The 15,477-nt window shown below is 36.4% G+C and overlaps 1 protein-coding gene across 2 annotated transcripts in view; it reads left to right on the top strand.

Moving 5' to 3' along the window:
* LOC109405798 (lissencephaly-1 homolog) overlaps nucleotides 1–15,477 on the top strand; it is a 244,991-nt gene that overhangs the window by 211,233 nt on the left and 18,281 nt on the right. For both annotated transcript variants that reach the window (XM_019678855.3, XM_029857581.2), the window contains exons 3-4: nucleotides 9,345–9,802; nucleotides 9,874–10,187. In XM_019678855.3, coding sequence (XP_019534400.1) covers nucleotides 9,345–9,802; nucleotides 9,874–10,187 — 772 coding nt within the window. The remainder of the gene's footprint in view (nucleotides 1–9,344; nucleotides 9,803–9,873; nucleotides 10,188–15,477) is intronic.

The following is a 15,477-nucleotide window of genomic DNA, read 5'->3' as shown; positions in this document are numbered from 1 at the left end:
AGTTTGGGCAGGAATCTTCAGAATAATCATTTATATCTTCTTCTTCTTCTTTATGGCTCTACGTCCCCACTGGGACTTGGCCTGCCTCGCTTCAACTTAGTGTTCTTTGAGCACTTCCACAGTTACTAATTGAAGGGCTTCCTTTGCCAGCCATTGCATAAATTTGTATATTGTGAGGCAAGTACAAAGATACACTATGCCCAGGGAGTCGAGAAAATTTTCTTGACCGGAACGGGAATCGAACCCGCCGTCTCCCGATTGGCGATCCATAGCCTTAACGACTAGGCTAACTGGAGACCCCATTTATATACTACTAGTCATTCCTACAGATATTCCTAAATTATTTCCGGAAAATCTCCTGAAATCGGTTGAAGTGAACCGCGGAGGAAATTTATTTAAAAAAAAACGTATACATTCCCTCAAGAATTACTACATGCTAAGAAAAAGTTACTCTAAAATGAGTAAGATTCACACAAAACTGAGCTGAACTGGAACAGCTAAAAAAAATAAGTAAATTGCATTTCCAGCGATAGCGCTGGCTCAAGTGCAAAAATCCAACCAATTTAAGTCGTATAATATTCTTCACATCAGCAAGAATATTATACGACTTAAACTGATGAGATTTTCGCACTGGGGCCAGCGCTGGAAATTAAATTTACTCATTTTTTGAGTTGTCCCACTTTAGCTCTACATTGAGTGAATTTTCTGACCATGTAGTTTATATTTTGGTGATGACAGTCTTTCCTCGTACGATCTCCAGGGTGTCTACTACCTGGAAAAACTTGGAAAACCAGGAATCCTCAGGGACTTTTATCTAACAGGGAAAACCAGGAATCCTCAAGGAATACGAATACGAATACGAATAAAAAGAAGCAAATCCTACTACTACATAGTTGGTCTATTTAGAAGAAAAGTCCGTAGAGTTTGCTTAATTGGTGTTACATAAATGAAACAGTTTTCGAGTATGTAGTGTTTATTTCTAAAACATTTCAAAACAAATATTCGCAAAATAATCTAAATCAAGAAGGCATCTGGATAACCATGTTAGATGAACAAAAGGAGGGTTCCTAGACCTAGGAGATATTTCTGGCTGACCGACTCACAGTGGCGGGGCTCCATACAAATGCCGGACAAAACCTAAAACTTTCTCCAAATGCACTGAAATTCACAAGTCTAGATAATTTGGGTGTGCTGAATCTATTTCTGGCATCAAAAATTACATAACTTGCATTATTTTTGTATAAAAGTAGGTTTAAAGTATTAAAATAGCCTTAGTTTCAATAAAAATAATAAAAAGCTCATAATAAATAAGTCGGCATCATGTTTATTTGTTTTGGAATATAGTTTTAGTGCTCTATGTTATAAAAAAAAGATTGGATGATATGTTAATCTACATAGTTTACTTGATGAAGCATGTACATGGTTGTTACGAGAAGCGTGGAAAAAAATCCGCGCCAAATCCGCGCGAGCAAAATTTGAATCCGCGCCAAATCCGCGCGATTGTGAAATTAAATTCGCACCAAATCTGCGAGAGTGTGGAAGTAAAGTTTCATTTTTCTACATTACGTATATATTGAACATAAAATTTGAACAATCTACAATAGTGTATAAAGGAAAGGCACTTTCAACTGGAATGGATTAATTGAGTGCCGGTGGGAGTTGAACTGTTGATTCGTAAATTAACGCAGTTCATCTTAAATGTTCTAAGCTTTCTGCAAATTGAAGACGTTTTGTCACAACTCTATTTCATGTTTTTTTTTTCAGCAATATTCCTTCAGTATTTTTTAGTAAAATCGCTGTAGCAATCTACAGAGCGTTCTTAAAGATATCTGCCAGAGTCCGACATTCAGGAGAATATACCAAAAGATTTGTGAAGAAATTTCTAGCAAAGAAAATATTGGAAAAAAATTAAAAAATATCATGGAACTATTCCTTAAAAATCCTTGAAAAAACCCGAATGAAACGGAAAGAATTTCTGAAGTTTTTATTAACGATACCTAATGCAAACATTTTCGAGAAATTCTTAAAATTATGAGCATGAATTTGAGTAGGACATTGTGAAGGTAATTCTAAGAAATTTGAAAAAAAACAGCAATGTCTGAAGAATCCCAGTGAGACATTATAGAAAGAAACTTAAACTTTAGATAAGTATTATCCAGGGAGAATACGTTAGGGCTCGTCTACGAATTTATTATTGCAGACTGTTGGGAAGCGGAGGTGGCCTGGTCAAAGTCTACGCTTCATACTAATTTCGAAAGTTTTGTATGGACAAAGTCTATGAGGGTGGTTCTGAAATGGTCAAAAATAAGACTACGTAGTTTATGGACAGCGTCTTGAGAAAATACTGAAGAAATTTCAAAGGAACACATGGGGAGATGCTTGTACAAACAAAAAATACCTTCCTCCGCAGTTAACATACTAAAAAATCCCTACTGCAATCATTGGAGGAAATTCTGGGAAAATTCCTGAAAGACATTTTTTTAAAGAATTTCTTGCTGGTTTAAAATTCCTTTTTTCTAAAACTTTTCCAGGTACTTGTCCAGTTATTTATCCATGAATTCCTTTTAAGATTCCCCAGGAGGTTTCTCCAAAGTTTTCACTATTAATTCTCATAGGTTTTTTTTTAATTTTTATAAATGTGTATTTTAACTTAAATGCTAATTCTACACTCGAATTCTCATAGGGATTTATATGCTTTTTTTTTATAAATTTTCTTCATGGTGCCACGACAGTTGTTCTAAAATGATCGAAGGATTTCTACTACAAATAGAGTTATAACTATGCGGTGTACCACTCTGAAAATTTCAACGGTAAATCTATTGTTACGGGAGCTCTTCTAGTGGCTTCTGATGGATGGATTACTCCAGCCATGGATTCCTGAGAAATATTTGTAATGAAATTCCTAGAATCATTTTTCAAAAGATCAATCAATCCATGCGCGTAGGGAATTTGTCCCCTCTGTTCCAATGCCGTGCGCGCTTGTTATACACTACAGCCAGCGTGCACAACTTTGGTACTAAAAAGTCTTACAGTTGTGTCAGAAACTCTTTCGAGAATAATCTTCTTTCGATATTTTTAAAGGATTTTTTTACAGAAAAAAATCAGGCATTGCGAAACAAATTCACTTGAGAATTTTATAGATAAAGCTGAATCTTTAACCCAAAAAAAAAAATCATTCAAAAAGATCAACAAGAAAAGAACAATATCAGAAAAGATCTATAGAGGAATTCCGTGGATACACCATGAAGAAGACCTGATTACTTGGATTTTGTTATAGAATTTCTAGGAAGTATTCGGAGTAGAGCTCGAAGTTTAGTTTATTCCTCTAAATCCAATAGATAATATGTTGTGTCGGATGATCATTTTTAAAGGTGAGACAGTGCTAGCATGTTTTACTTAAATACCTATGTAGTTATAACTAATTATGCAAAATGAAGATAATTGCTACGACAATAAACTACATAGATGTAATGTAACTAATCTAGTTTAGTTCAGACTTCAGAGCTTTCTAGATCATTTTCGTATAGAATTATTTATGAAACATACTGTCCAAAGGCTCTAGGATTCATACCAACGGGAATAAAAGTTTTTTTAAGCACTAAAAGGGCTTAACAATCAGTATTTTCATATACAAGATTCACAGAATAATGTTCGTCGAAGGGATTCGTCAAGCGCTGGTTGATAGATCAAAAGAAGGCAATCTTACACAAAAAAATATGATACAAATCAGAGTAAAATCATGTACAAAATTTGCATGACGGAACAGCAAAACCAATTCCGCGCCAAATCCGCGCGAGGGCCGAATTCCAGGGGCAAATCCGCGCCAAATCCGCGAAAATCGCGAAATCCGCGAAATTCGCGAAATCCGCGCTGTTGTAACAACCCTGCATGTAGAATTGTATAAAAATGCGAGTTAACAAGGCAAAAATGCTACACACTTTTCATTAAGTGAGGGTTACATCGAAGACGGCTAATAACAAGACAGACATCTACCCTCTTGCTCCATATACTTTGGCAACGACAAGTACACTAGCGCCGCGAACGACTTCAGGGAACAACATCATAAATAAGTGTGCGTGCGATGCCGCGCCTGCCGTGTACGAATATGCATGTACACGCACACAATCATGTTTTAATGTTCCCGTGAATCGTTGAGGGCGTTTCGACCATGTCGCCTACGACAGGGTGGGAGCTGTCTGTCTTGTTATTAGCCGTCTTCGGTTACATTCTATTCACCATGTCCGCTTGTCACACAGCGAAAATAACAATGACGATATCTCATACCACATCTAGGTGGAACAATAGTCGACAATACAAGCTCACAACACAGACAAACCGACATCTCATGCTATTTACTTCCCATTGATCCTCTTATCAACAGTTAGTTCAAATAATCGGTAGTTCGTAAATCGTACACTCATGGCTCTCGCATTATTTTTGCTCCTGTTTGACGTTTGTTCACTACCGCCGCGCCACCTAATTATGAGGTTGCGAAACATTGACATTGATTAACGGATTGATTGGCATTGAGCGATTATGTTCTCGTGACCATTATTTAAATAGCAATTTGTTCGAAGTGATGCGTCTGTTTGTCTGTGTGTTGGTCTGTGGTCACCATTTCAGTGGCTTTTTTGAGTTAATCATTATTGAAATTAATGTCGTCGAATTTCCGAGAACGTAGTTTAGCAAATGAAACCTTGGATGATTAGTTGATAAAATAATAAATATGCATATGAAAGGTATATACCGTAAACCGGGGTCAAATTGATCAGCGGGGTGAAATTGATCATTCGGGTACTTCATTGTAATTCCATACTAGGAACTTTAAGGCGTCATAATAATCTTAAAGTTTTTACGTCATCTGGTTCGTCGATGTCTAGAGATGAGTGTAGACTTTGTTTTTTTAGAAAAAGTTAATTTTGCCTTATTGTTTTTGGAATTTGCAATGCATTTCCCATTTAGCTGAAATTATTGCTACTAAATAATCGATTGCTAATAGGACTTCCAGTAAATTTTCTGTTTTAACATTTTTGGGGAACCTTGGTTGGGAAGTTATGTAGCTAATCAGAACATTAAATAGTTAAAAAATAGTTCATTTTATAATAAAATAGTCATTTATTGTGATAGAAATTACTTATTTCAAATGAAATTGCCTACCTTAAGGCGTTTAAGGGGAAATTTCAAAATTTAATTTTGCATTTAAAGTAATAAATTCACTCGTGGTAAGATTTTAAATGCGTTATTCAGTTTTAAAAAAGCAAAATTTAGCGGAGAAGGAAATTTTCCTTTCCAACCGATGCTTAATTGTTTACTGATCAATTTCGCCCCAAAGTAACCTTTCCAATTTTTTGATATTTGGAGTTATTTAACTTAAAGTTTAAATTTGTTGAACAAAATTCTGTCGCATGGTTCCATGGAGATCCACTTGGTACTGGTTTTACAGTAATTCTATTGGCAATATTTGGATTGGCACTGATGATATCCGCAAAAATTGTTTCAAAGTGATCAATTTGACCCCGGATTACGGTACGTTTTTGAATGTACAAGAAATCCGTTATTTTATTATACTTATTTAAAGGTTAACTACATATAGCTACTTACTCTAATATAATCGATAAAAATACAGTCTATCACAAAACCATTCAATAACCACTCTGTTATATTTGCTCAAAAATGTACTTGTTGAATACAGTACCAACGTAATGCTGTCTCAAGAGATCGAATGTGCGACAATAAACAGGTTAAAACTCCTTCCCAGTACATTCTGCATAAGTGATAACGCAACATATCAATATACTACAATGACTTTTATATTCTGGACGGAAATTGTAAAAGATATTTTATAAGTTTACGTTCGAAAATAAAACTCATATATTTTCGACTGTTCCGCAACCATGCGTCTCCATTACAACTTTTTTTCAAAAAAGTAAATTTTTCGTTCTTAGCGCAGTTTTGCGCAGACAGTGACGTGTATCCCCAAAAACTAGACAAGATTTGGGGTTAGATGCATCACACCTGATCGTTCCGAACTGTTTCATTAAAAAGTACTAGATCAATGTAGCCTGAATTCATAATCCAAAAAATCAGTAAAAGTTACATTTTTTTAATGGTCTTAAAAGACAACAAATGTAAGCTAAGATTAAGATTAAATGTTGTAATGCTGAGGTTAAATGTATCCCAAAACAATAACAAAATTTATGGATTTCAATATCAGCTATATGTTACACATTGCGACATTGAAATTATGGTTTGAAATTATGATGATAAAAACAAATTGTTCAGTACATAATTGTTCAACTTTGAAAAATTCCCCTGGACTCAATTTTGATTCAATTGACCTGAAAATTTGGATTTTTCTTAGTTGAAGTATTTATAATAAAAGAAAAATATCAAAGAAATGAAATTTTGAGATGAAATTTTGAGGTTTTGTCCGGCCTCCGGCCACTGTGCGACTATTCCGATAAGGTGCTGAACATTTCATGTGGACGCGGATGAATCTGGAAGTAAAAATTCATCTAGAAATTTCGTTTCAATGATTTTTTTTTCAGGAATTGCGTCAGCGTTTCCTACTAAAATGTCTTCCAGGATTTCTCACAAGATTCCTTCTGCAATTTCAACGCCATTTTTTCTTGGTATTCTTCTGAATTTCACTGGTTCCTTCCAGCATTTTTCCAAGACGCTAACAATTCTTTCCGGGACTCTCTTCTTTGAGAATTTTCCAGGATTTCCGAATCCCGAACGATTTCTCCTGAAGTTTTTCACGGGGATGCTGCAGAATATCCTTCCAGAATTTCTTCCAGAGATTTTCTTGGTATTACTTCCAGAGTATCCTTGTGGTTCCTTCTGCGTTTTGCTGAAAGAAATTTTCGTGGGATTTATCTCGAAATTTCTACTTCTCTCGGGATACATCGCAGAAGTTGTCACGACAATTCTGCTAGAATTTCTCTCAGGTTTCCTCTTGGAGATTTTACGCGATTTCTTCCGGTGAGACTTTCCCAGACGATTTTATCAAAAAAAAATCCCAGAGTTGTTACAGGAGTTATTCTTAGGATTTTCATTGGTGCTATTCCTCTCGTGATTTTTTTTTTGCAGCTCTTCCTGTAATTTCTTCTAGACATTTTCGTGATCTTTTTCTTAGTGTTTCTTTCTGGATTTCTAAAGGAATGACAGCTGGGATATTTCTTAACGTTTCGCGGAATTTGTTTCGAAATTTCATCTGAGATTCCTCTTGGAATTTCTGTCGGAACTTCTCTCAGCAGATTCCTGCCGGTGTTGGTCTTGGGATGTCTCAGAGTTTTTTTTTTTGAATTTACTCTGGAATTTCTCATAAGATTTCTTCCAGAGTGCTTTTTGTAAATTCTGCAGGAACTATTGCTGATATTTTTCATTGAGTTCTTTCTGTGATTTCTTTCAGAGCTAAGCTTTTCCGAGTAGTTATTTACCGGATTCCTTGCAAGGATCCTGAGTTTTTTTTACATTTTTTCTCGGAATTGTTCTCATGCTCTTTCCGAAATCTTTACTAAAAATTGTGCCGAGATTCTGGAAGATTTGGGGTTTCTTTAATTAATAATTGCTCCCAGAGTTCATTCAGGAATTGTTCCATGAGTTTTTCTCAGGAATGTCTGCTAAGATAAATTACAAAATTCCTTGACAAATATCTGAAAGAATGTGAAATCTTACGAGAAATACCACAAAGATTTATTAGAGAAATCTCGACAGGAACCTAGGAAAAAAATCCTGAGAAAAATGGGATATCTTGGAAAAAAATGTAAGAGTACATAATCTGGAGAGGAAATATTAATATCAAAAATTCCGTGAGGAAATCCAATAGAAACCTCGGACATATTTTTTGAGGGAAATCTGTGGAACATCTGCAAGAATTTCATAAAAATCCCGAGAGAAACTGTGGAAAGCTATCGCGAAAAATCACTAAGAGAAATTCCCAAATTACTTTGAATAAATCTTGGAAACTCTGTAAGCATATCGGGAGAATCTTTGGAAGACATATAGGAAGGTACTCCAGTCGATACCCCGTGTGGAAAACTCATGTAGAACTCTGACAGAAATAACAGGAACTACTCTCAAAAATCTCAAAAGATGTTTGCTTTTATTTTGAAGATTTTTTTGTAGAGTTTTTGAAAAGTGTATGTGAAAAGATGACTAATTTTCAAATTATACTTCCAAAATTTACCCCTGGAACACCGAATACTAAGGGAACTTTTTTCTGAGTTATGAGTAGACACCCTGATTTCTCATCTTATTTTGTCATATTCACGTGAAAACCCATCTACATCACAAGTTGGCGCCTATGTTTGAAAGTCGAAAATTGTGGAGAAAGCACATGGGAGCCACATCATTTGAGGAACAAACTCTTCATAAAGGCGTCGATGCAGATGGTCAAGATCACTAATAATAACAACTTCTATCGGACATTCACTAATTAAAAAGGCTTTGACTACCTTCTTGATCATACAACCTCCAAGGAGCTCGCTCGTGATACGATCAACGAACGGTATCACCGGTTTTGGCGTCGGTGATAAACGATTACAAAACTCCGTTAGCTCGTGTTGCACCACCGTGCATGCATAAAAGCGTTGCACGGTTTGAAATTAACGCTAATCAGAACGAGTTAATTGATCTCGTGCTAACTTTGCCAGGTTGGTGCAGCAACTCGGTGTCAACCTTCGCGACGGTTTCTACCGCCCAAATTTGACTTTTGGAGATTGGTGTCCAATTGTTCATACTGCTGCATTTTGTTGAAAACAAGCATGCCAAAATAGTCTCATAGTTTCTCACCGCACTGGCGCTGGCGGAGTGGGAACATGAAAAATCTGCTTCCGAGTTGGAGCAAATTTTTCCCATTCAGTCGATTCACTTCAATTCGCACGGTTGACGCGCGACGCGGTAGTGCCTGTAGTTCTCGGGCAAGGTTATGGTTAAGGTTTATTGCACATGGATGGAGCCAATGCTGCCCGTATTGTCCTCCGCGGTTGTTCGACACGATGGCGATATGAATGGACATGTGTTATGACAGATACATATGTAGCTATGGTTTGTGCGTTTGCGGCGTGAATGTTCGTTCACTCCGGTTTAGTGATTAAGAGCAAGCTGAAAGAATCTTAATTACAGAGTCGTTAAAACATCACAACAGCGTCAGTAATTCTAAATGGCCTGGTTTACCGGGCGACATACAAATTCAACCTCTTTCCGTTTAGAGCCTACGGAAGAAAAAATCTGCAAAAGTGTAATATATCATTCGACCCTCTTCAAACCTGTTGAAACTATTTTTTTTACAAAACTTGTATATTTAAACCATTCTTTTTCTTTCCTTCTATCTTCTACAGTAACCAAGCGATTGCCGACTATCTGGGAAGCAATGGATACACAGACGCTTTGGAGGCTTTCAGAAAAGAGGCAGATATGCCCAACGAAATCGAGCGGAAGTACGGTGGACTGCTGGAAAAGAAGTGGACCTCAGTGATACGGCTACAGAAGAAAGTGATGGAACTGGAGGCAAAGCTGTCCGAGGCCGAAAAAGAAGCCATCGAGGGTGCCCCGACAAAAGCCAAACGCACACCCACCGATTGGATACCGAGGCCTCCGGAAAAGTTTGCCCTAACGGGTCACCGAGCCACAGTCACCCGGGTGGTGTTTCATCCCGTGTTCAGTATGATGGCTTCGGCGTCCGAGGATGCCACGATCAAAATCTGGGACTTTGAAACGGGAGAATACGAACGGACACTCAAGGGGCACACCGACTCCGTTCAGGATCTTGCATTTGACTCACAAGGAAAAGTGTTAGGTAAGTAGTAATGTTTGATTCTTTTTCATCATTTCACTCGCATTTATGCCTCATTTCCCACTTCCCAACAGCCTCCTGCAGTTCGGACCTGTCGATCAAGCTGTGGGACTTCCAGCAGACGTTCGAGTGCGTCAAAACGATGCACGGTCACGATCACAACGTATCGTCCGTGTCGTTCGTTCCTGCCGGTGATTACCTGCTGTCGGCGTCGCGGGACAAAACCATCAAAATGTGGGAAGTGGCCACCGGGTACTGCGTCAAAACGTTCACCGGTCACCGGGAATGGGTCCGGATGGTGCGGGTCAACGTCGATGGTTCGCTGATGGCATCCTGCTCAAACGACCACTCGGTTCGCGTCTGGCAGACCAATTCCAAGGAGTGCAAGGTGAGTTTTTCTTTGTAACCTCCCGGGTATAAGAGAATTGCAAAATAATGGCAAGTTTTGCCATTAAAACAGAATTACTGAATGGCAAAATTTACTATTGGTTTGTTTGAAATAAGTGACAAAAGGGCAAAAATAATAACTGACATTGTTCGATGAAATAACTAAAGAATGTCAAACCAAGAACAAAAAAAAAATTAAGGTTGGGAATTGCAAAATATACCATTCTTGAATTATTGAGAACAGAACAATAACACAATTAGTTATTCTCTTTGCAAACCAAACAAGTGTAATTTTTTTTATTTGTTGCAAGTTTTCGGATGGGAAGTAATTGCAAACAAATGTCAAATATATTCATTAAAATAATCAAATTTCAAGTTTTGTCATTATTTTAATAATAAGTGCCAAAACGGCACTTTGACAATATTTCTTCAATTGCAAAATTAGTTATGATAGCAAGATCAGACATTCACTAGTTATTCTACTAAATTCTAAATCATTTACTAAATGGCAAGCAAATGGCATATTTTGATATGATATCATATTTTGCTATTGACATGTTATTCTATGTCCTTCATGAAGAACTCATGAATGTCAAAATAAGTTGTGATAATAAAATTTGTTATTATTTTGTTTTTGGTTTGCCATTCACCTCTACTCGGGGTCTTTCCCATGGCTGGTTTCGCTAACGATTTTCAATGAACTCAAATTAAACAGAATTAAATGTTAGTTAGTTCTCTTTGTCAACCCAAACAATACAGGAGATAAACAAAAATTATCGGAATAGAATAAATTTTCACTTTCAAAAAAATGTACAACTAGGAAACTGGGAAAATTTCCGGTAGACTTGCAGGCTTTATTTTTAACTAAATTCCTGTGAGATGTGAAAAAAAATGTAAGAGTTCTGACATGAGATCTGATCTGTTTCTCCGCTTAGAAATCTGATGTCCATACAGGGAGTGGCCAAAATGTTTGGGATATGCAACTTTTTTACTCTCTCAAAAATATTCAACATTCTGTAACTTTTAATAGAGTGCATCAAAAATTCTCAAATTTTGACTGATCATCAACCTATTATATGTGCATCACTGGTACAAATTTGGGCACGATTGGTTAATCTTTCGCGGCGCTAGAACCGTTCTCGTAAAACACTATTTTTTTGACAATCATTTTTGGACTGTCATATCTCCGAAACCAGTGAACCGAATCGAATGAAACTTTGAACGTTTACAGGTATACCTCGATTTAGTGGACCCTCGATTATATAGACCCTCGATTCTATGTACTTCGATTTTATGTACATTTTACCTCGATTTTCTGTACATTTTTTTAATGGTATTTTTTTTAATATTCAATCAATTTAAAACTTGCAGTTTGTATCATGAAGGCTTGTAATGCAGGGATTTTCAGTTTTTTGACACGCGGAGCACTTCATATCAATAAATTGTTTTGTGGAGCATCCTCATTAGCGCCAAAACATACCTACTGACATACTTTGTTCTATATATTTACCGTAATCTCATACTTCCCTTTCTGACTTCATTTTTTTTATATTTAAATATCCCTTGCGGAATATCTTCTTCTTCTTTATGGCTCGACGTCCCCGCTGGGACTTGGCCTGCCTCTCTTCAACTTAGTGTTCTTATAGCACTTCCACAGTTATTAATTGAAGGGCTTTCTTTGCCTGCCATTGCATGAATTTGTATATTGTGAGGCAAGTACAATGATACACAATGCCCAGGGAGTCGAGAAAATTTTCCCGACCGGAACGGGAATCGAACCCGCCATCTCCGGATTGGCGATCCATAGCCTTAACCACTAGGGTAACTGGAGACCCTGGGAATATATAGGGTGATTTTCTGGCTATTTTTTACAGATCCCTTAGCAATGACAACATTTTTGGCGGATGCATGCAAACTGCTCACTTTCCCTCAAAGTTTCCTTACAATTTTTTTTCAATATTTTTTATGACTTCCACACCGAGAATTCTATTATATTCCTGATATTTTTGGTAGATACCTGCTGTTTGAATTCCAAAATTTGTAGCAAATTCTATAAAAAGGTCATTGTAATGCTCCGACTGATTACTGACAAGATGTGTGATAGTTTATTTCTAGTGCTGGTAGAATCAGATCTAGTTAGTCTAGGTTCTGCGTCCCTTCACGTGTACATTACCAACTATGAATTCCTGGAGGAATCTTTGAAGTAACCGCTTGAGCAATTCTTGAAGAAACTGCTGGAGCAAGTTCTAAAAGAATCCATGGAACAACTTTTAAGAAATCCCTGTCTTCCAGCCCTTCCATAGCAATCCTCTGTGGAGATCTGCAAAATCTGTAGAAACATGTCTGAAGTAATCCTTGGAGAATTTCCTAAGATCTTCTTAAGAAATCCTTGGAGCAATTTCTAGAAATGAAATGTCTTAAAGCAATATCTAAAGGGATGTGAATAAATTCGGAAGTCCTTAGCAATAATAATCTCTTGTAGAATTTCTATAGCAATCCTTGGAGACAGTTCTTTCGGAAGCTTCTGAGAAAATATTGAAGAAGTTTTTAGTCTCTGATTTTCAATGTATCTGTGAATCATATTCTAAAAAGTTCATGGAATATTTTTGAGAATCTTCAAGGAAGGTTTTCTAGATGAATGCTTCGAAAAAAATCTGAAGGAATCTCTATTAAAGAAATCCCAAAAAAAAACGTAGATGAATGTCCGTAACAATCTATCCAAGATTTTTTGAACCCATGCAACATTGTTTGAAGCTATCCGTGCAAAAATTTCTTAAGGAGTTCTTGGAAAAATTTCTAAATGCTATTCTAAAGTCTAGAGGAATTACTAAGATTCTGTGAAAAAAAATCTGACTGATTTTTTTTCAGATTTCCTGGATGAATTTTTGAAGTAAATCTATGAGCAGTTTCCAAAGATTTTTTCAGGAATTCGTGAAAGATTTTAAACGAATCTTAGGATGGATTTCACCACGGTCCATGAAAGAATTATCAAAACATCCTCCTCTTCCTCTTCTTGGCGTAACGTCCTCACTGGGACAAAGCCTGCTTCTCAGCTTAGTGTTCTATGAGCACTTCCACAGTTATTAACTGAGAGCTTCCTCTGCCAATGACCATTTTGCATGTGTATATCGTGTGGCAGGCACGAAGATACTCTATGCCCAAGGAAGTCAAGGAAATTTCCTTTACGAAAAGATCCTGGACCGACCGGGAATCGAACCCGTCACCCTCAGCATGGTCATGCTGAATACCCGTGCGTTTACCGCCTCGGCTATATGGGCCCATCAAAACATCTATTATCAAAACATCTGTGAAAGTTTTTTCTTAAAATAATGGAGAAAGAAATCTCTGGAGGATATTTTTAAAGAAATTATTAGTCGAATTTATAACAAAAGTCATGGGAGATTTTCTGAAGGAACCCTCGGGGTTCCTACAGGAATCCCTGCAAAAATTTCCGAATGCATCTCACATTTTTAAAGAGTCTCTAGAGGATTTTTTTTCTGATAGGAATTCAAATTCACAAAAATACCTGGAGCAGTTTCTAAAGCAAACCCCGGAGAATGTTTTGAAGTTGATCCTTGGGAGATCGTTTGGAAGAATGCTTAAAAGAATTTCCGAAGGATTTTTCGGAATAAAATCTAAAAAAGTCTCGATAAAAAAGGTTAATCTCTGAAGGATTTTCTGAAGAAATCCCTGGAGGAATTCCTACAAAAAATCATACATAACTCATTCTGAAACTTCTGGAGAAATCACTAGTGACTAGTGGAATTTCTATATAAATTGGAAGTTGCTGTGGGAATTTATGGTGGAATCCTTGGAAGAATTCCCAAAGTAGCCCCAGTTCAAATTTTTGAAGGAACTCTTGAAACATTTTCTGAAAAATAGTTTCTGAAGGCATTGCTGAAAGTTTTATTAAAGGAATCTCAGGAGAAATTTCTGAACAAATGTCTAAAAATATTTCTGAAGGAATCTCTGAAAGCATTTTAGTAAGAATCCCTAGAGGAATTTCTACTCAAATTCAAGAATATTTTTTTTTGGAAAAAAATTGGAGGAATTTCAGAAGTATGTAAATCATGAAAGATGCTTTGGAAGAATGCTTTGTAAAATTTATAGAATAGAATGATTTTTTAACCAATTCTCTGAAGAAAATTTCCAAATGAATCAATGGAAGATTTTTTGAAAGAATCCGTGAAGGATTTTTTGGCCGAATACTCGGACAAGTTTCCGCAAACGAAAATACAAAGAAGTTTTACAAGAATTTCTGAAGAATTTTCTGGTAGATCTTCTAAAGAAATCTCCAAAAGATTCTCCAAACGAATGCCTAGAGAAATTTATGAATAAATAACTAGAGGAATTTCTGAAGTAATCCCTGGGTGAATTTCTCAAACAATCTCTGAAAAGATTTGTGAAAAATCATGTAGGAATTGGTGAAGCAGTTCTTGACATATTTCGTTAAATAATTCTTTCTGACTCTTCTAAAGGAACACATGGAAGATTTTCTGAAATATTCTGTTACATGATGGTTTGAGGTGGGAAGTTATTCGGAGGCCGAAAATTCTGGATTCACTTAGTTTTATTTAACGCCTCAGAATTGGCACAAAAGGCGACCGAGTAGATAGTGGCACAAACCTACACTACTTATACAGAAAGATCGTTTGTCAAATACAGCACAACCAGTAACAATGATGATGATTAACCTGGGCTTGTTAGGGAAATATCTGTAAGTAAAAAGAAAATCGCGTTAAGTACTGTTCCTTTGAATTCCACTAAAACACTGAAGACGACCTTACAGTTGAGGTCGAAATACGTATCTGTCAAAGGATGCAAATTTTTAGTGGAATCCAGTAACAATGCTCTTTCAAGTGCTTGTCACGAATCTCCAAATTTCCGAAGGAATCCCTTGAGGAATTTCAGATTGAATGCCTGGAGAATTTATGAAGCAATTCGTTATCAAATTCCTGGGTAAACAAATCCTCAGAGACATTTACAAAGGAATCCCTTAATGTATTTCTGATTTTTTTCATTTTTTTTTTGGGACATCTATGCCAATAGCGTCCATATGTCCATTGCTCAGAATATTGGCTTTTCAATCAACCATACATAGTTTTGGAGACAGAAGATTTCGATCGTAACAAAATAGCGAGATAGTAGTGTATTCGTTATTTAGCGAGAATTACTAATATATGCCAAAACCTCCGAGCCTTTTATCGAAAACTCAATTTCCATGCAGTTTTTATATGTTTTGGTACATTTTGGTATAAAATTTAAATAAAAATTTAAATTTAAATAAAAAA

Source organism: Aedes albopictus, chromosome 3 (assembly GCF_035046485.1).
Source record: "Aedes albopictus strain Foshan chromosome 3, AalbF5, whole genome shotgun sequence".
Classification (NCBI taxonomy): Eukaryota; Metazoa; Arthropoda; class Insecta; order Diptera; family Culicidae; genus Aedes; species Aedes albopictus.
The sequence above is the reverse complement of the archived record's forward strand: the minus strand, read 5'-3'. Positions and strand labels throughout refer to the sequence as shown.